The following is a 21,334-nucleotide window of genomic DNA, read 5'->3' as shown; positions in this document are numbered from 1 at the left end:
CTTGAGGATGGATTTGAATCACACCCGCGATGAAGCAGCCAACTCCAGAGGTGAGAATATTAATTAAATGCCTAAGTTATTCATCAACAGAAATGTGAAAACTCACAATCACATTGACAAATCTGTATTAATGCCAGGTTATACAACTACATTACTGAGGGAACTGGTGCTGTGGCATAGTGGGTGAAGTCGCCGCCTGCCATGCCAGCATCCAGTGTGGGTGCTGGTGGAGTTCCAGGTGCTCTCCACTTCTGATCCAGCCCCCTGCTTAATGGCCTGGGAAAGGAGGAGACAGCCCAAGTGCTTGGGCCCCTGTCACCCAACTGGGAGACCTGGAAGAAGTTCCTAGCTTCAGCCTGGTCATTGCAATCATTTGGAGAGTGAATCAGAGGATGGGAGATCTAACTCTTTATTAAAATAAATACATCGGCCGGCGCCGCGGCTCACTAGGCTAATCCTCCACCTTGCGGCGCCGGCACACCGGGTTCTAGTCCCGGTCGGGGCACCGATCCTGTCCCGGTTGCCCCTCTTCCAGGCAGCTCTCTGCTGTGGCCAGGGAGTGCAGTGGAGAATGGCCCAAGTCCTTGGGCCCTGCACCCCATGGGAGACCAGGATAAGCACCTGGCTCCTGCCATTGGAACAGCGCGGTGCACCGGCCGCAGCGCGCCTACCGCGGCGGCCATTGGAGGGTGAACCAACGGCAAAAAGGAAGACCTTTCTCTCTGTCTCTCTCTCTACTGTCCACTCTGCCTGTCAAAAATAAAAAAATAAAAATAAAAAAAAAATCAATAAAGATAACTGAAGACTAAGAATCAAATCCTTGCAACTGTACTATTGGCTGAAAATTTTCCATTACGTATGAAGAATTACCTAACACCCACAGGACAGAGTTCACACAAGTTAAAAGGACATCCATGAACAAAAGCCAGAGTTCAGAGTTTGAAGAATCGATTCAATGCTTAATTATATATATTTTAAAAAGGTAAACATTTACTCTCTTGAGCAAACTGCACGGTAAGTTAAGACTGCAGCACTTTTAATACACCACTGACGATCAGACATACCTGCGTCAGCCACACAAGCGGAAATGTCTGTACCTCAGTCACAGGTGTGACCGCAGCTCCACCTCTGAAGTTGCTTGACTATACAAGTTCTACCTAGCACAACTGAGCAGTCTGCTCTTAGCAGAAATAACAAGTTCCATCCTAACCATATATGGAAGGGCACATTCTGAAGACATTCAATACCACATAGAGCTAGACCCTTAATTACAAGAGGCAAAAAATGGAACACTGACAGTCTCACACCTTAAAACCATCTTCCCTACATTTTAATAGCTGGTAGGCTTACTAGTATGCTATCAGCAAACACATGCTGGCCAATGTTTTAAAACAAATTATCGGGGCCGCTGCCTACAGTGCTGGCATCCAATATGGGCACTGGTTCTAGTCCCGGCTGCTCCCCTTCCGATCCAGCTCTCTGCTATGGCCTGGGAAGGCAGTGGAGGATGGCCCGAGTCCTTAGGCCCCTGCACCCACGTGTGAGACCTGGAGAAGCTCCTGGCTCCAGATCGGCACAGCTCTAGCCGTTGCGGCCAATTGGGGAGTGAACTAGCAGATGGAAGACCTTTCTCTCTCGCTCTCTGCCTCGCCTTCTCTCTGTTAACTCTTTCAAATAAATATTTTTTAAAAATTATCAGACTGTATAAAAAACCTAATTACTTGAAATCAGATCACAACAACTTAAAATATTTAGATATTCTTTGTAGTCTTTGATGTATTTTCCAGTATTTTATAAGTTACCTTTGTTACTCAGGGGAAAAATATTTCCTACACTGTGACTTCAATTTACAAGGCAAAAATTAAAAATTATGTCCACAATCAAAATCAATCCATGCACTTTAAGTTTCACCTTTGTTATATATTCAAGAATAATGAGCAGAAATTCAGCCAGTTCAAGGAAAATAAATGACTACCAAACACACCCAAAATACAACAAGACAACCAATAAAGGAGTTACAATAAAAATCTTTATTTAGGTTTGGTCAGTACAGGTAAGATATACTGGAGTCACAGAGCAATATGCATTAACAGGATACAACAGTTCATAAAAACTGAGTAACTATGCACACAAATTTCTTACACATTCAGTCACCTAAAGAGAAAATGCACAGATGTGTGGTGGGAAAAACTGCATCTAACACTGAAACTACTACAGGACTCCATCAGCAAGTCCGACTCTCAGTGATAAACTAGTGTACCGGGCGACGCGGCAGTCCTAAGTCCACATCTACTCTAACAGTCTGCGTGGTGCGCAAGGACAACAGCAGGGGGCAGGATGGCTTACAGCTCGGGTTCTAGAGACAGATCGACACAGACATCATCGCGGTATACTTTAAGATTTCCATTTACAACTTCACATTAACTCATATAAAAATAACTTGACCCTACACAAAAATGTCCTTTTAGCAACATTCAAAGTAATTAACTGCTGTAATTCCAAGGTGGCAGAGGTATTGAAGCAAAAAACAAAACAAAACAACACACACCCACAAAAAGGAAAACTGTGACAAAAGTATGCATTACTTTTCTGGACAGTATCCTCTCCCAAATTAAATGACACTGTATAAAAATTTGCTGGAAAAACGTTACAAAACTGAACCCTGAACACTTACACTTGAGTCCAAGCCATTCTGCACGTGGCGGGAACCCACAGTTCGGTTACCTTTCCCACTCACTGCTTTCTCCTCTTGAGGGTCCTGATTGGAGTCTGTGTCATTTGAGTGGTGTGTGAGAGAGTTTTCACTGCCCGTGGGAGAGTCTACACTTTCGTACCCCGCACTGAGCTGGTTTGCGTAACCACTACCTCCTCTGCCAGTTCTCTCCTCCGAGCTGCTGGAGGCCTTATTAGCACTCCCTGGAGAAGACGGAAAGTCATCGTCAGCCGCACTCCCCTCCCTGTGAAGTCCAGAGCCCGCCGTCCTCGGCCGGGAGGAGCTGCCGTTGCTCGGTCCGTTGGCCAGCCGACTGCAGTCTTTACTCGCGGCCTCTCCTTGTTCCGCAGGTTCTGAGGACGCAGTCCTGCTGGCACCCGGCGCGGAGGCCTGAGCCTGCTGCTGCTGGTACTGGGCCAGCTGCTGCCGCGTCTCCTTCAGCTGCTGCTGCAGCACGAGGATGGTGCTCTGCATGCCTTCCACTTCCTCGTCCAGCTGGATGATGAAGTCGTTCAGCTCTGTGCAAAGCAGAGTCAGACCCACTTTAGTATCTCAGAATCCACCGAGCAACGTCTCCTAAGTGCTGCCACAAGGCCACAGTCAAGTGCTTATTAAGTACACAAATACAATTTTAAAATCACAATGCTATTTTTTTAAAATGTACTTAGAATTTAAAAATAGCCATTTAAGAATTAGTTTGTCTTCAGACAAGTAGACTGCGTAAAGGAATATACTGTTAATATGTCTCTTTATATACACATATCAAAGCAAGTTGATTCAAACCATCTCACCATGAAGAACTGATGACAACCCCCAAAATCTGCCCGTTTACCTGCAGGCCCCCAGAGCCAGTTCCTATCTCTCCACTCTCCTAGCCAGGGTCTTCACTCCACGCAGGCAGGGCCCTTAGGACAGTGTGGTTTTCTACCTTAACACTCCAGGTAAGTTTATGCCCTAACTGAACACTGTTCTCTGCTACAGAGGGAAGCAAAAATCACAGAACATAACTCCTGTTGATTATGAAAATGCACACGTTCCAAAGTTCTAAGAAGCCTCTGGAAGAAACGGCTTCACTGCCATACAATCTGTTTACCTGTTCACAGATAACAAAGGCTAAGCGCTATCACTTTTCTTCCTTTTAAGATTTATTTATTCATTGGAATCTAAAGTCACAGAGAGGCAAAGGCAGAGAGAGATCTTTCATCTGCTGGCCCACTCCGAAGCCAGGAGCCAGGAACCTCCTTTGGGCCCCCTATGCGGGCGCAGGAGCCAAAGGACCCAGGCCATTCTCCACCGCCCTCCCAAGCAACAGCAGGGAGCTGGATCAGAAGCAGAGCAGCCGGGACTCGAACAGGTGCCCACACGGGATGCCAGCACTGCAGGCGGCAGCCCCACCCACCACGCCATAGCACCAGTCCCGAACTGTGACTTTCAAAATGTTGTTTTAGGGGCCAGTGTGCTGGCAAAGCTGGGGAAGCAGCTGCCTGAGATGCTGGCATTCCATATAGGGTCAGGTTCAAAACCCGGCTGCTCCATTTCTGATCCAACTCCTGGCTAATGCTCCCAGGAAAGCAGCAGAGGATAGCCCAAGTGCTTGGGCTCCTGCACTCATGTGGGAGATCTGGAAGAGGCTCTGGGCTCTTGGCTTAGGCCTGACACAGCCCCAGCCATTGTGGCCATTTGGGGAGTGAATCAGTGGATGGAAAATCTGTGTTTCTTCCTAACTCTGCCTTTCAAAAACAGAAAAGGTATTACCTGGTTACTGATCTCATTAGCCACCAGATGCACTAATTCTCAACAAAAACTTCCAATGAGTTTGGATTTTGTTCTAATATTAATGTGCACAGAGGAGCAACAGCACAGATGCTGGTATACCTGCACAAAAAGGCAGAGAGACTGACAAGCTTGGCTTGACTCAGCAGCAAATTTGAGCATTAAATCTTTTAATTTGGAAACTGCCAAATGTCCCCAAGATGTTTTAAACTTAAAGAGAAATGGCTGAAGATACTCTTCCTTTCCAAGTGCTGAATATAAATTTAAATTTATACATTTTAGTAACAACACGCTTTTTATCTCTCACCAATTCCTATTCCCCTCAAAACAAAACTTCTTAGGAAATTCACACAACAATCATGCGAATGGCGGAAAATCGCTAAAATCATTAAATGTGGTCTATTTGTTGACTCAACTAGAAATGTTTCACTCAATTTTATATAAGGGAGAGATTAACATGTACACAACCTATGTAATAGCCATGCCTGGCGGCTTAGTAAAAAGCCAGTGCGAAGTTAAGCGAACTCCAAAAAACACCCTTACCATCCTGACTGCTTTTAAGCTCCTCACTATATTTCTTCTGTAAAGCCAGCTCTGCTTCAAGCTGCGCAATGCGTCCCTGGGACAGCTGCCTTCCAAGCTCTTGATTCTCCTGGATAAGCATTCGACACTTCGCCATTAACTTTTTGCCTGTTTGGCTGCAAAGGAAAGAGCCATCCATCACAAAATGAAGACAAAACTATTCTCTTCTTTGCTTACAATCGCAACAGTGCTAGGTGTACCAGGGACAGAACAGCACTACGCCCCAGCTGGTGCCGCCCTGCAGTTACCGTCTCCTCTGCTGGAACACATCCATCTTCTGCACTGCAGCGCTTTGCCGACCAGCAGCAAAAATGAGTCCTGAACAAAAGATGCCCAGACTTTTTTTTGTTTGTATTACTCAATAATCAATTCTGAAATCGATTCGTTTTCCTCACAAATTATCATTTGAAATAGCAACAGGTCAGGCAACACACACACACCTTGGATATACCAATATTAATTAACACTAAAGTGTTGTGATTTTTTAAACAGAAAAGCCATTGAAAAGATACATGAAGTACTAATCACAAGTGTGTACGTCTTTAAGATACGTAATAAGACAGTACCTAGAAATGAAGAAGAATGTATTTTTTGTGAAAAACACAGTATTCTTCTTTGTACATTTATTTCCCATACCTCTGAATTTATCTATTAAGTGAGGCCTGAAGTTTTAAGACTCTTCCCCTCATCAAGCCCTCATTATTTAGCTTCTTTATGTACTATATACTTTTGAGCAGTCAGCAGGACATAGTTTTTTCCCCCGTTCAATACCAGTATGTGGTTAACATTTTATTGAAATTGTAAAACATCATCTTTGTGACACTAAGTCCTGGGCTACTTATCATAAACAATGCAAACATGAAAATATCCACCAAATTTGGAAGGCTATCCTTTCAACAAATTAGATTCCAAATGCTAGTGCAACAGACTATAGAAACCACACATGTATCTCCAACATGAATGTAATGAAAAGCCCAAATGACAGGTTCTTAATACAACTTTACTGCTTGTCTTCAGCCTCAGGAATAGCAGAAATCATCACATTTTTTAACGGGATCTAGGGGTCAGCACAGCAGTGCCTCAGGTTAAGCCACCACGTGCAACGCCAGCAGTCCATATGAGCACTGGTTTCAGCCCTGTCTGTTGCACTTCCCATCCAGCTCCCAGCTAACAGGCCTGGGGAAGCACCAGAAGATAAACAAGAATTTAGGCCTATGTAGGAGACCCAGATTGGAGTTCTTGGCTCCTGGCTTCATCCTGGCCCAACCCGAACCAATAGGTGGAAGATCTTTCTATTTCATTCTCTGTCTGTAACTGCCTTTCAAATAAAATAAATCTTTATAAAAAGGGTTCTGCTTTGAAGTAGTAATTTTGATATTATGTCTGAGACTGGGATAGGGATACTTTTACATTCCCATCATTAGGATAAGTCCAGAATGACCTTAATACTCAAAATGTTTTATAAATTTTAGTCTGTCTGTCTTTATTGTAATGGCATTCAGTTGCCTGATTCAGTACTGCAGAATCCATCTGATCCTATCAAGCCTTAGAATTTTAAAAATTATAGTTCTCTTTCTTTGAAGCAAACTGCAAGGTTCTTTTACCTATACTTGTGTGTTCTAACATAATTCAAGGAAAAAGCTTGTAATTAAGTCTCCTTACAAAAATCTGTGGAAAGTTAGTGCACGATAGGGTTTTATTCCTTTCTACGGTAACTATTAGCTGCTGTTCTTGTTACTGTAGCTCCAGATTGCCCATCAGCATCTTCAGATGTTGGCCTACAGTGAGTAAGCACTTAGGAGCCAAACAATGGGGGCTGGCATTGTGGCATGGCAAATAAAGCTGCCACATGCAGCCTGTGACACCGGCATCCTATATGGGTGCCAATTTAAGTCCTGGCTGCTCCACTTCGGATCCAACTCCCTGCTAATGAGCCTGCGAAAGCCATGCAGGATGGTCCAAGTACCTGCACCCATGTGGGAGACCTGGAAGAAGCTCCTGGTTTTGGCTTGGCCCAGCTCCGGCTACTGAGGCCACCTGCCATCGGGGGAGTAAACCAGCAGACGGAAGACACCTCCATCTCTGTCTCTCTCTTCCTCTCCCTCTCTAACTGCCTTTCAAATTAATAAAGTAAATCTTAAAAAAAAAAAGAAGAAGAAGAAGTCAAATAATGAAGAGAAAAACACCCTTTGTCAAAAACAGTGGGCTTTGTTCACTGGACTACCTATGCTCCCACAACTTTGTTTTCTTGCAAGGCACACAGCATTAGTGTTTTCCAGCTACAGCAGAAAATACAAACCCTATAGACAACTACAGAACATATAAACTAGTGACCTGATTTAATCCCTTATAAAAATACCAAACTCTAATACAAAAAAATCATACCTTTTAATAAGCAAATGCCATTTTAAGATAATCTTGTAAGTTGCTAAATTTAGTGATTAAAATAATCTTAATAAAACCACTGTTCTTAGGGGCCAGTGCCGTGGCACAGTAGGTTAATCTTCCACCTGCGGCACTGGTTCTAGTCCCGGCTGCTCCACTTCCAGTCCAGCTCTCTGCTATGGCCTGGGAAAGCAGTAGAAGATGAACCAAGTCCTTGGGCCCCTGCACCCATGTGGGAGACCAGGAAAAAGCGCCTGGCTCCTGGTTTCGGATCGGCACAGCACTGGCCGTTGCAGCCATTTGGGGAGTGAAACAGCGGAAGGAAGACCTTTCTCTCCGTCTCTACTGCACTCTGTAACTCTCTCAAATAAAATAAATAAAATCTTTAAAAAAACACTGTTCTTTAAACATTCTGCAATTTTACATTAACTATGTCATGTAAAATATGTGCCCCACACGACACCAAAAAATGATTTAATTGCCACCGTTTTTGAAGTAATTTTTAAAAATTAAAAGCAAGGGGCCGGCGCTGTGGTGCAGTGGGTTAAAGCCCTGGCCTGAAGCGCTGGCATTCCATATTGGCGCCAGTTCTAGTCCCAGCTGCTCCTATTCCAATCCAGCTCTCTGCTATGGCCTGGGAAAGCAGAAGATGGCCCAAGTCCTTGGGCCCCTGCACCCACGTGGGAGACCAGGAAGAAGCTCCTGGTTCCTGGCTTCGGATCGGTGAAGCTCCAGCTGTTGCAGCCATCTGGGGAATGAACCAATGGATGGAAGACCTCTCTCTCTGTAACTGTGTCTTTCAAAATAAATAAAACAAATTAAAAAAAAAATAAAAAGCAAAATATCCAAGCTGTTCTCAAAATTGAATAACTCATAGAACAAATACAGTGGGAAATACTTCAAGAGAAGAACTTAAGAAAAGCAATGAACGCTGTATGTTGCTCTTGTTATCAAGAGGAATGGTAGCAGGCTATTCTGGGAAAATGTGTACACAATTAACTAAATGCAAACTGAAACACACCTGTCTAACCACTCTAAAATGCATGCATTTCGCATGAGTGAAATTTTTTAACTAAGGTGAACAAGAAAATTCTGGGGATCTTTCTCCTGCACAATTAAAAGTGAGAAAAATGGGGAAGTGAAAACACCAAACTCATTCTATGTGAATTTTCCAGACAGAACACTGACTATTGTCCCAAATGAATAATATACTTTTTGGTATCTGACATACTCTGACTTATAGCATAATTTTACAGGACAAGAAATCTATTTATAAGTGATTAGGATAAATGACTCATAACTATAATGGAAACAGCATATAACCATTTAAATGTAGTAATCTAAACATACTAAAAAAATGTTTTTTAAATGCCTGAGATAAAGTGTGAAAGACAAACAAACAAAAAAAAAAACAGCCCTGCAGACCATCCGTATGAATGGTATGATCACATCTGCCGTAAGACACACACACAAAAAATGACTGCATCTGCACAGAAATCATCGTGCCAGTACTGAAGAGATGAACAGTTACTGATCCTGAGAGTAAAACGGGGAAGGGTCAAGGTCACAGCCGGGGGACACTCTTCATCTCCATCTTTCTCCACTCTGTGTCAACCTCATACAGAAGCATTCCTTGTTTTATCAATCGGAAAGAGAAACACTTAACAATAAGAAAAAAAAATTCCACAGACTTTAAAAGTGACCGTTAACCTTATACAGCAAAAATGCTGGCTGAATTTGTGTACATGTTAATAACATCTTTTATGAATTATTTCTTGACCTACTGAAAATAGAGGCCGTTTCTACTGAGATCTTCAAGATATATAAAAGCCTGTAACACAGTAAGCCAATTTTGATTCAAACACATTTGGTTACTTACCCTGCAACCCCCATAGACAATGAGAATTTTAGAGGTGGACTTCTTGCTGAGTCACACAAACCATGCCTTCAACCCACCCTCTGCCCCACAATCAGTTCCCTAAAGCACAAACATACAAGATACTTACAATTGGTTTGAATGATTAGAGAGAACTTAAGTCACTCATGTTAAAACTGCACTTAAACGTTGGGACAAGCTGGAACATTTATCTTCCACTCATCTCAGACTCCATTATCACCAAGCAAAACATTCGAATTGGTGACTTATACAGTGATCTGACGGAAAAAATTCACCTCCAGGATTGGATGGAAGCATGAAGAAAACAATGCCTCATTTCTCTAAATGATCGAATGAATTTGCTAGAAATGATCACTATATCTTTTCCAATTCACAAAAAGTCTCACTTAGGCCGCCCACAGTTCCAAAATATCACTTCCCCAATCTTCTGGCAGGCACCCTGTGAGGCTGTCCCACATTAACTTCTCCTGCAATACCCTGGGACAAGATGTCAAGTTAACAAGTGTCGTATCTCCTTGTCTTTTAGGATACAGCTGGAATAAAGTAATCTTTTAAAAATAAGACAGCCTTTTCTTTCACTTTGAAGGGCACACCAACAATTTTCCAAAATCAATCTGCTCTCCACAGCCCCCCAAAATTAAAATATTTCAGAGTACAACAAAATCATATTATTCCTTGAACTTAAAAAAAAAAAAAAAAACCAACTATTTCAAGGCACATTTAATTTAATATCAAGAGTTCAATACAAAAAGTCCAAGTACAATGAAGGAACACTTTCCCCCATTAACACCAACGACAATGCTCTTTTCACATGTGCCTGTTGAATGGAATGGGGTTTCATAATGTTCACTACTGGAAAAAGTAACGCGGTGAGTCTCATCACAGCCAATATCCTTATACAATCTAGTTATGAAATGAATGTTTATATGCTTCAAACAGTTTAAACCTGAAGTTTGATACCAGACCTTCATGTTTATACAGTCCTTAGTAAGATTATCTACAGTTTTTGTAACCATTCCAAGAACAAACCATTGATTAAACCACATTGATTTAAGGCTCCATCAAGAAACACAGAGCTCCAAGCTAAATGGTTAAAGGTATGCACTACTTGTACTGACATCTATTGCTTGATTTTCTCATGACTACTCAAAGTTGGTTCTTAACAAAAAAAAAAGCAAAAAACAAAAAACAACAAAAAAAAAACAAAAATGAAAACAAAAAAAACCCTTTAAAGGCAAAATTCACCTCAGTTGAGTTTTGACCCAGAAGTTCAAGAACAATGGTGAAGTCCACAGTCTTATTGGCAAAACTGATATACAGTGTCTCTAAGTCACTATGCTCAAGGTTAAGAGCGATGAATATTCCGTTTTTACATTTTACTAGGATTTTACATGTTCAATTCATGATTTAAAGGCTCTAGGTTCTCATTCCTCCAAACTGTCTGCAGACACAGTGTGCCTCAGACTTAAGACTTCTGTTTCTCCCTCTATTTTCTTCAAACAGAAACACTTCTCAAGTGTCTACATGTTTTAGAAGGGGAATTTTCGGAGGTGGCCACTTCTTCGGAATAGTCCGACGGCATCAGGCCTCTGAAGCAAGGGGAGGGGGAAGAGAGAAAAGCTGAAACACAAGGCTCATCTGTAAGTTTTACATTAACCATTACAGGCTGGACAGTGTAAGAATGTGGCTTTTTTTTTTTTTTTTTTTTGGCTCAAAAAGTCTGAGTCTTGGTGAGGAAACGAGTACTTGGCTGTCCCACCACAGTTTCTCGTAGTGGGACTGTCAGGGAAGTCTTGACTGGGGAGTATGATTTGTTTACCTATCAGGCGTAAACTTCCAGGCACTCAGTTCATTTTGGGCTTGTTCCAGTTTGTCTTTAGTCTGTTCCAGTTCACCTTTCATTTTTAGGAAAAACAAGTTGATCGCTGGGTCCACCATTGTTGATCTCAGTTGGGCAACACTCGGCTGCTGGACTTGCTTGAGGTACTGGATTTGAGTCTGGCAAAGCAAAAGAGACAATTACTATCAAATCAAAGAAAATACACTAACTGAATTGTTAAGCTATTCCTCTTCTTAAAATATCACACAATTAAAACAATTATTTCAGGTTATTCATGTAAGAATTAAGATCATTGGATTGGGGCTGCGGCTGGGGCATGGTAGATTAATCCACCAGCATCTCACATAGGTGCCAGTTCTAGTCCGGGCTGCTCCACTTCCAGTCCAGCTCTCTGCTGTGGCCTGGGAAAGCAGTAGAAGATGGCCCAAGTCCTTGGGCCCCTGCACCCGCATGGGAGACCAGGAAGAAGCTCCTAGCTTTGGATCGGTGCAGCTCTGGCCGTTGCAGCCAAGTGGGAAGTGAACCATCGGATGAAGAACTCTCTCTTTCTCACTGCCTCTCCTCTCTCTGTGTAACTCTTACAAATAAATAAATAAATCTTTAAATAAAAAAAAAAAAAAAAGAGGTTATGTCTTTCTTACTTTGCAGCAATCCAATCAGTATCAAAACCCAATGTCAGGGCTGGTGTTGTGTGGCACAGCAGGTTTAAGTCGCCACCTCTAACATCAGCATCCCATTTAAGCACCAGCTGGAATCCTGGTTGTTCTAGTTCTGATCCAGCTTCCTTCTAAATGAGCCTGACAAAGCAGTGGAAGATGGTCCAAGTGCTTGAGCCGGCCCCTGCTACCTACATGGGAGACCTGGATAGAGTTCCAGGCTCCTGGCTTCAGCATGGCCCAGCCCCAACCATTATAGCCATTTGGAGAGTAAACCAGTATAGGAGATTTCTCTCTCTAATTCAGCCTTTCAAATAAATAAACCTTAAAAAAAAAGAAAGCAAAAACAAATGTTGGGGCAGGTGCTTGGTGTAGCAGTTAAATGATACACAGGACACCTGCATCCAAGCAGAGCGGCCTGGGTTCCACTTTGGCCCCGCCTCTCATTACAGCCTCCTTCTAATATGCACCCTGAAGATTGGAAGTGATGGTTCAAGTGATTAGGTCCTCATCACCCACATGGGAGATCCGGACTGAAGTCCCATCCTAGCTCTGGATTAAGGCTGGTCCAGCATCATTTTGGACCACCAGATGGGAAATCTGTTTCTCTCTCTCAGATTTAAAAAAAATACACCTGCGTGGGAGACTTGGAAGAAGCTCTTGGCTCCTGGCTTCGGATCAATGCTCTGGCCATTGTGGCTAATTGGTGAGTGAACCAGCTGATGGAAGACCACCCCCCTTCTCTCTCTGTGTAATACCTGACTTGTATAGACCCTCCCTAAAAATATACTCATTCCAAACAAAAAGCTTTAATTGCTTATTCAATGTAAGGTCAGCTAAGGAGTCTCTAAGGAGACTAAAGCATGTCTTACAGTATACAGTGTGTACTGATGTCAGTAATTAAAACACCGTCCCTAAAACACTGACTTGAACTTAGTTACTATTAAGTTTACAAAGTCCAAATAGTCAATATTTTTAGTCATGAAAGACAGGCAATCTGACAAGAATAAATTTCATGTCCTAGAAAAAAAAAACCATGAGAATATATTTTAAAAGTCAGTTTTATTCCTAATGCTATTCTGAGTTAACCAGCAAAAGACTAAATGAAAAACAAGAATACCAAAGGAAAGCAAAAACAATGTACTATATTTATAAACAAACTAGTTAAACAAGTCTTATAAAATCCAATAATAATAACTACTACTCTGAGTAACTTATGTCTTATATTAACTAAGTAAGTATAAAAGGACTTCATGTAGACAAAGAATTACATAATTTAGAAGACCAAGAGGCCCAGCGGTGTGGCACTGTGCGGTCAGGCTGCCGGCTGCACTCTGAGTGCCAGTTTGAGTCCTGGCTGCTCTGCATCTGACCCAGCTCCCGGCTAATTCACCTGGAAAAGCAGCTGAAGGCGGCTCAAGTACCTGGCGTTCCTACCACCAGATGGCGCTACAGGCTCCTGGCTTCAACCTGGCCCAGCCCCAGCCATTGCAGCCATTTGGGAAATAACCAGCATAAGGAAGATATCTTTCCCTCTCCTCCCACCCCTTCTCTGTAACTCTTTCAAATAAATCAATTCATGTGTTTTAAAAATCCAACAGATGAGTCAGTACATCAGGCAAACAGATCTATCAGGAAACAGTTAACGCCTGAAGATTCATTTTACATTTTCTATTGTTTCGTTGATTTGAATCACTGAAGGCAAAAAGGAAAAGCTCTTTTTTGAAATTTTACTTATTTTCATTTTATCTGCAAGACAGAGAAATACATTCCATCTGCTGGTTCACTCTCTAAATGCTGGCAACAGCCAGGGCTGGCCTAGGCCAAAGCCAATGGTCAGCAACCAAGTTGTAATCTCCCACGTGGGTGGCACAGACTGGCACTTACACTTCCTGCCTCCTAGGGTGCACATTAGCAGGAAGCTGGACTGGCCACAGAAGACCAGGAAGCAGACCAAGCACTCTGAGATGCGATGCAATGTCCCCAGCAGGCGTAACCGCTGTGCCTCAGGCCTGCCCGAAGCTCTTCTTTTGAAGGACAGACAACACAAGTCGTCTCAGAAGAGCAGGGAAGCCTCCAAACCAACGTTCATCAGCCCAACCATTTAACTTGCTCCTCCTGCCTCGTCTACCTTACTTCCACCCTTTCTCCCTTTAAATTCCTCATTTTTAAGCCTCATTCACGAGGCTTAAGATTCTCCTACAGTGCATACATATTCCAAAGTGATTCATCTTTTTTTTTCCTTTAAAGATTCACTTATTTGGCTGGCGCCGTGGCTCAACAGGCTAATCCTCCGCCTTGTGGTGCCGACACACCAGGTTCTAGTCCCGGTCGGGGTGCCGGATTCTGTCCCGGTTGCCCCTCTTCCAGGCCAGCTCTCTGCTGTGGCTCAAGTCCTTGGGCCCTGCACCCGCATGGGAGACCAGGAGAAGCACCTGGCTCCTGCCTTTGGATCAGCGCGGTGTGCTGGCCGCAGTGCGCCAGCCGCGGCAGCCATTGGAGGGTGAACTAACGGCAAAAGGAAGACCTTTCTCTCTGTCTGTCTCTCTCACTGTCCACTCTGCCTGTCAAAACAAAACAAAACAAAACAAAACAAAACAAAAAAAAGACTCACTTATTTGAGAGGCAGAATTAGAGAGAAAGGAAGAGACAGAGAAACAGAGATCTTCCATTCGCTGGTTCACTCCTCAAATGGACACTGGGCCAAGCCCAAGCCAGGGACTTCTGGGTCTCCCACATGGGTGTAAGGCCTCAAGCACTTGGGCCATCATTTGCTGCTTTCCCAGGCACGTTAGCAGGCACTGGATCAGAAGTGGAGAAGCCCAGTCTTGAACAAGAACCCATAGGGGATACTGGCACTTCAGACAGAGGGCTAAACTACCACATCATAACAGTGCCCTCCACAAAAGACAACTTCAAGCCTTGCCTAATAAGTAATAAAGAACTAGTGTCACCTCATTTAAAAAAACAGTATTGGGGCTGGTGTTGTGGCATAGTGGGCCAAGCTGTACCTGCGACACCAGTATCCCCCACTGGACTGCCATTTCAAGTCCCAGCTGCTCTGCTTCTGATCCAGCTCCCTAACATATGTGCCTGGGAACTCAGCAGAAAATGACCTGGATGGAGTTCCAATCTCCTGATTTTAGGTTTGACTCAGCAATGGAAGTTATGGTCATTTGGGGAGTGAATCTGAAGATGGAAGATTTCTCTTTTTCAAAGAAACAAAATTTTAAAAAAATTAGCCACATCTCCATTTGATCTATGTCCTATTAAAACCACTGAAAATACTGCTTCAGCATCAACCCTCAAGCTTGAAACGGGCTTCCCTAAAGTGATCATAGTCTCATGCCAAATCCAACATTTAAGATTATTTTATTGAGCCTTACTTTTGCCTTTAATACTTTTTTAAAAAAAGATGTATTTATTTACTTGAAAGTCAGAGTTAGAGAGAGAGGAGGAGAGGCAGAGAGAGAGAGAGGTATTCTAACCACTGGTTCACTCCCCAGTTGGCTGCAATGGCCGGAGCTGTGCTGTTCTGAAGCCAGGAGCCAGGAGCTTCTTCCGGGTCTCCCACAAGGGTGCAGGGACCCATGGACTTAGGCCATCTTCTACTGATTTCCCAGGCCACAGCAAAGCTGGATCAGAAAAGAAGCAGCTGGAACGCAAACCAATGCCCATACAGGATGCCAGCACTGCAGGCGGCAGCTTTAGCCGTTATGCCATAGCGCCGTCCCATTGTTTTGCTTTTAAACTTTTTGTATCTTGTTTAAAAGGCAGAAACTGATCCATCTTCCATCTGCAGGTTCATTCCCCAAATGCCCACACCTGGGACTGAGTAAAGCCAAAGCCAAGAACGGAGAACTCCATAGGGGTCTCCCACATGGGTGCCAGGGACACATGGAATGAGCCATCACCTGCTGCCTACCAGGACGGCCTCAGCAGGAGCTGGATCAGAAGTGGGAGGAACCAGGCACTCGGACAGCAGATGCAGTGACCCAAGTGGCCATTCAATCCAGTGTACCCCAATGTCCACCCAAAATCTTTTTTAAAATGTATTCATCTTAAAGGCAGAATGATAGGAGGGAGGGTGTGGGGGAATGGAGATCTTCCATCCACTGGTCCCCAAATGGCCACAATAGTCAGTTCTGGGCCACGCCAGGAGCCAGAAATTCCCTCCTGGTCTCCCATGTGGACGGCAGGGGCCCAAATATGTGAGCCGACTGCTGTTCTCAGGCACTTAACAGGAAGGACTGAAGCAGAGTGGTCAGGACTCAAAATGCCACTCCCATATGGGATACTGGCAACATGGGCAGCAGCTGAACCACTGTGCTACCGTGTCAGCCTCAGAAATCTTATACCTTTTGGCATACAAATATTTTTCTTTGTATGTTGTTAAAACACTACCTGTTAAGACTTTTTGTTTAACCTGCTCAACTCTTTATTCCATGGAATATAAGCATATTTTCCTACAGAGCCAAATTATTTCATTTTTAATTTCCCTCACTGTGGTCCATGGGACGGCCCAATTTTATCTGAGTTTAGGACTGTCAGTTTCTGCAGAAAGACTCTGAGCTCGTGCAAGGGAAAGCATGATCATGATAATGAAGCATGACCTAAACCCACTGGCCGGCCTCCAGCAGCTAATGGCAGAAAGGGGCTGGAGTCTACCATTCACAGAAACCAATCTCAGCTCTTCTTGGTGTCCTCAATCCAGAGTCCTTGATTCAAACAGACTGGAAGGAAATTTCTCTCAACCTCAGGAACGACGGAGGTGTGCAAGTGACAGGGCAGGGGCAACGTCTTCTCCAAGTTTTCCATCAGTCCTCCTGGTTTTAGTCCACCCCACCCTCCTGAGATGTGGGGCTGTGCTTCTAACTCCCAAACTTCCACTCACTGGAGCCAGTAAACTTGCTTCCTTTGACTTTGACACGATTCATCATTTTTTTTTCTTTCTTTTTTGGAGGGGAGGGAATACTCTGCATTTCCTGTTTCCTATACACTTTTTCTTGTTAAATCTACCTTGTCTGTAGGCTCTATCCCAGCATCATAATGTATCCAAGTCACGCCAAAAGGTAATCCTGAAAGCCACCTGTGACTCCGTCCTGGACGTCCTCATTTCTTTGCCCAGCAGGGAATCAAGTCCTACTGATTCTGTCTCCAAAATCCTAGGCCCTCACTCTAATTCTTTATTCTTATTTCCACCCCCTGGCCACATATAACCTTTTCTTTTCCTTGCTTTTGCTCCTGTTGTCCTGCCTGCAAACCTCACCTTGCAAGAACAGATGGACTGTGTAGGGGAGAATCGTTGGGTGGAGGGGAGGCTAGAAAAGATTTAGTTCTACTTGAAATAATCTTAAAATTCAGATTTAGGGGCCAGAACATGGTAGAGTGGGCTGAGCCTCCACCTGAGATGCTGGAATTCCATATGGGTGCCAGTTCGAGTCCTGGCTGCTCCACTTCCCATCTAGTTCTCTGCTATGGTCTGGGAAAGCAGTGGAAGATGGCTCAAATGCTAGGGCCCCTGCACCCATGTGGGAGACCCAGAAGAAGCTCCTGGCTCCTGGATTTACAGGCCCAGCTCCGGCCGTTTCAGCCACTTGGGGAGTGATCGAGCAGAAGGGAGACCTTTCTCTCCATCTCTCCGTAACTCCACCTCTCAAATAAATAAAATCTTTTAAAAAAAGATTTATTTAATTTATTTGAAAAACAGAATTAAGAGAGAGGTAGAGCCAGAGAGGTCTTCCATCTGTTGGTTCCCTCTGTTGGTTGTAACGGCCAGAGTTGTGCTGATCCAAAGCCAGGAGCCAGGAGCTAGGAGCTTCTTTCTTCTGGGTCTCCCACACGTGTGCAAGGGCCCAAGCACTCGGGCTTCTTCTACTGCTCTCCCAGGCAACAGCAGAGAGCTGGATTAGAAGTGGAACTGCCGCCCATATGGGATGCCAGCACTACAGGCCAGGGCTCTAACTCACTGCACCACAGCACCCGTCCCAGATCTTTAAAAAAAAAAATTAAAAAAAAAAATTCAGGTTTAGCGGGGCTAGTGTTATGGTACACTGGGTAAAGCTGCCATCTGTGACACCGGCATCCCATATGGGCACTGGTTCTAGTACCAGCTGTTCCACTTCTGACCCAGCTCCCTGCTATTAGCTTAAGAAAAGCAGTAGAGGAGGGCCCAACTGCCTGGGCCCCTGCCTCCCAGAGACCTGGAAGAAGATCCTGGCTCTTGGCTTGGCCCAGTCTTGGCCATTACAGCCATCTGAGGACTGAACGAGTAGAAAGAAGATCTCTTTCAAATAAATAAATAAATAAGAGGAAATAATCCCAGGTATAGGAGAGCTGGTATGGTGTAGTAGGTTTGGTTTAAGCCTCCTCCTGCAAAGCCAGAATCCGATATGGCCACTGGTTTGTGTTCTATCTACTCTACCTCCAATCCAGATCCCTGGGAATGCGACTGAGAAAGCAAAACACAGCCCAAGTGTTTGAGTCCCTGCAACCATGAGGGAGACCTGAAAGAAGCTACTGGCTTTGGGCTGGCCTAGCCCTGGCCATTGTGGCCATTTAGTGAGTGAAGCAGCAGATGGAAGATCTCTCTCTATTCTCTTCTCTCTGTGACTTTGCTTTTCAAATAAAGAATAATTTTTTTTTTTTTGGACAGGCAAAGTTAGACAGTGAGAGAGAGAGAGAGAGACAGAGAGAGTTATAGATAGTGAGAGAGAGACAGAGAGAAAATAAAGAATAAATCTTAAAAGAAAAAATAAATCCAGATTTAAAAAACAAAAAGGCGACAGGGAATCACCAAAGGCATATGATCAGAACTATCAGGACAGCTAAAAAACCAGAAGTCAGTCAACAGCAAAGAATGCCTACATTACGTGGTTCAAGTGCCCAAGGGACAGGCATTTAGCATAGCAGCTAAGACACAGGCTAGCATACCTGGGTATGATAGCTGGCCCAGCTCTTGACTCCTGCTAATGCAGATCCTGGGAGACAGCTGTGATGGCTGAAGTGACTAAATCCATGCCACCCAGGGGGAGACTCAAGTTGAGGTCCTGGCTTTTTGCTTTGGCCCTGATGCAACCCTGGCCTTTGAGAAAGGAATCTGAAGATGGGAGAATAATCTGTGTCGTCGTTTACGCCTTTCAAGGGAAGGGGGAAAAAAAAGAACCTGAGCTACAATGTCAAGACAGCAAGAATTCAAGACACTGCGCTAATACAGGCTACTGCTGCTGGTACTGTCCACTCACATAGCATCTCCCAGGCATCAGCACTGGAGGGTAAGACTAATTATCTGCATAAAAGGCAGATTCCTTAAAGCACTCAGTGATGGAGCTGGTGTTGTGGCGTAGGGGGTAAAGCCGCTGCCTGTAGTGATCGTGTCCCATATGGGCACCAGTGAGTCCCAGCTGCTCCACTTCTAATCGAGCTCCCTACTAATGCACCTGGGAAAGCAGCAGAGGATGGCACAAGTGCTTGGGCCCCTGCGCCCATGTGGGAAACCCAGAAGCTCCTGGCTCCTGGCTTCAGTCTGGCCCAGCCCCAGCCCTGGTGGCCATTTGCGGAGTGAACCATGAGACAGAAGACCTCTCTCTATAACTCTGCCTTTCAAATTAATAAAATCTTAAAAAACACAACACACACTACTGATGAACAGGGAGAAAAAGAACATCAGTGACAGTAAGGATTGAAACTAACTGTTAGAAACAAGAGGGGAAAAAAAGTGATGAGATACTCTTTCTTTAGCAAAGTATAAAGTCATCTTTAAAAAGTAAAGGCAGAAGGGGCTGGCCCCATAGTGTAGAAGGCTAAACCTCCACCTCTGGCACTGGCATCCCATGAGGGCACCAGTCAGAGTTCCAGCTGCTCCTCTTCCAATCCAGGTCTCTGCTAATGGCCCAAGTCCTTGGGCCCCAGCACCCATGCGGGAGACCCAGAAGAAGCTCCTGGCTTTGGATTGGCCCAACTTTGGCTGTTGAGGCCATTTGTGGAGCGAACCAGCAGATGGAAGGTCTTTCTCTCTCTCTCTCTCTCTGTCTCCCCTTCTGTCTATAACTCTCTCAAATAAATAAATCTTAAAAAAAAAAAAAAAAAAAAAAGGAAAAGCAGAAGAAACAGGACTAGATTGTGTTCATACACATAGTGTCTACAGTGACCAGAAATGTGTAACACTGTGGAAGATCTCAATCAGTATCTATCAATATCTATCAAATGAAAGAACACTATATAAGGCATTGAAGAAACATGTAGATTTTAAAATTAGAAGCAAGATTTGGGGAATGAACCAGCAGAGGAAAACTGTCTTTCTCTGCCTTTCAAGCAAATACATCAAAGAAAGAAAAAAAGAAAAAAAAGAGGACAGGCCTTATGGAGTGCGGAGAAAGCCAACACCTATAACGCTGGCATCCCTTACGGCACCAGTTCAAGTTCCCGCTACTGCATTGCCGATCAAGCTCCCTGCTAATGCGCTTGAGAAAGCAGTGGAAGACAGCCCAATGCTTGAGCCCCTGCACCAACATGCGACAACCAAAGAAGCTCCTGGCTCCTGGCTGTGGATCAGCTGTTGCAGCCATCTGGGGAGTGAAACAACAAATGGAAGATCTGTCTCTGCAACTCCTTTCAAATAAAAGAACAAATCTCTATTTTAAAAAATTAAGAGAGGCCGGCGCCGTGGCTTAACAGGCTAATCCTCCACCTTGCGGCACTGGCATACCGGGTTCTAGTCCTGGTGGGGGCGCTGGATTCTATCCCGGTTGCCCCTCTTCCAGGCCAGCTCTCTGCTATGGCCCGGGAAGGCAGTGGAGGATGGCCCAAGTGCTTGGGCCCTGCACCCACATGGGAGACCAGGAGAAGCACCTGGCTCCTGGCTTCGGATCAGCGCGATGCGCCGGCTGCAGCAGCCATTGGAGGGTGAACCAATGGCAAAAAGGAAGACCTTTCTCTTTCTCTCTCACTATCCACTCTGCCTGTTTAAAAAAAAAAAGAGAAAGGAGAGAGCTAACTTTTTTTGTTTTTGGACAGGCAGAGTGGACAGTGAGAGAGACAAAGATCTTCCTTTACCGTTGGTTCACCCTCCAATGGCCGCCGCGGCCGGCGTACCACACTGATCCGAAGCCAGGAGCCAGGTACTTCTCCTGGTCTCCCATGCAGGTGCAGGGCCCAAGGACTTGGGCCATCCTCCACTGCCTTCCCGGGCCATAGCAGAGAGCTGGCCTGGAAGAGGGGCAACCGGGACAGAATCCGGCACCCCGACCGGGACTAGAACCCGGTGTGCAGGCACCGCAGGCGGAGGATTACCTATTGACCCGCGGCGCTGGCCAGAGCTAATTTTTGGTAAATTTATACATACACACAATAATAAAAGAATAGCTAAGAATATCAAAGATTTAGTCTAAATGATCAACTTAGATGATCAAATATGTCACAAGAATTAAGATCTGTGTAGACATGGCATAGACAAATGAAAGCTTGAACAATTAAAAATACATGAAAGC

At 44.4% G+C, this 21,334-nt stretch overlaps 1 protein-coding gene across 4 annotated transcripts in view; it reads right to left on the bottom strand.

Moving 5' to 3' along the window:
• Positions 1–2,007: 2,007 nt before the first annotated feature.
• The window catches only part of WTAP (WT1 associated protein), a 42,349-nt gene continuing 23,022 nt past the window's right edge, over positions 2,008–21,334 (bottom strand). For all 4 annotated transcript variants that reach the window (XM_062187001.1, XM_062187000.1, XM_062186999.1 and 1 more), the window contains 3 exons: positions 11,170–11,348; positions 5,030–5,184; positions 2,008–3,231 (listed from right to left, as the gene is read on the bottom strand). In XM_062187001.1, coding sequence (XP_062042985.1) covers positions 2,648–3,231; positions 5,030–5,184; positions 11,170–11,348 — 918 coding nt within the window. In that variant the 3' untranslated portion in view covers positions 2,008–2,647. The remainder of the gene's footprint in view (positions 3,232–5,029; positions 5,185–11,169; positions 11,349–21,334) is intronic.

Source organism: Lepus europaeus, chromosome 3, assembly GCF_033115175.1.
Source record: "Lepus europaeus isolate LE1 chromosome 3, mLepTim1.pri, whole genome shotgun sequence".
NCBI lineage: Eukaryota > Metazoa > Chordata > Mammalia > Lagomorpha > Leporidae > Lepus > Lepus europaeus.
Note: the sequence above shows the minus strand (reverse complement) of the source record. Positions and strands in the feature narration are given on the sequence as shown.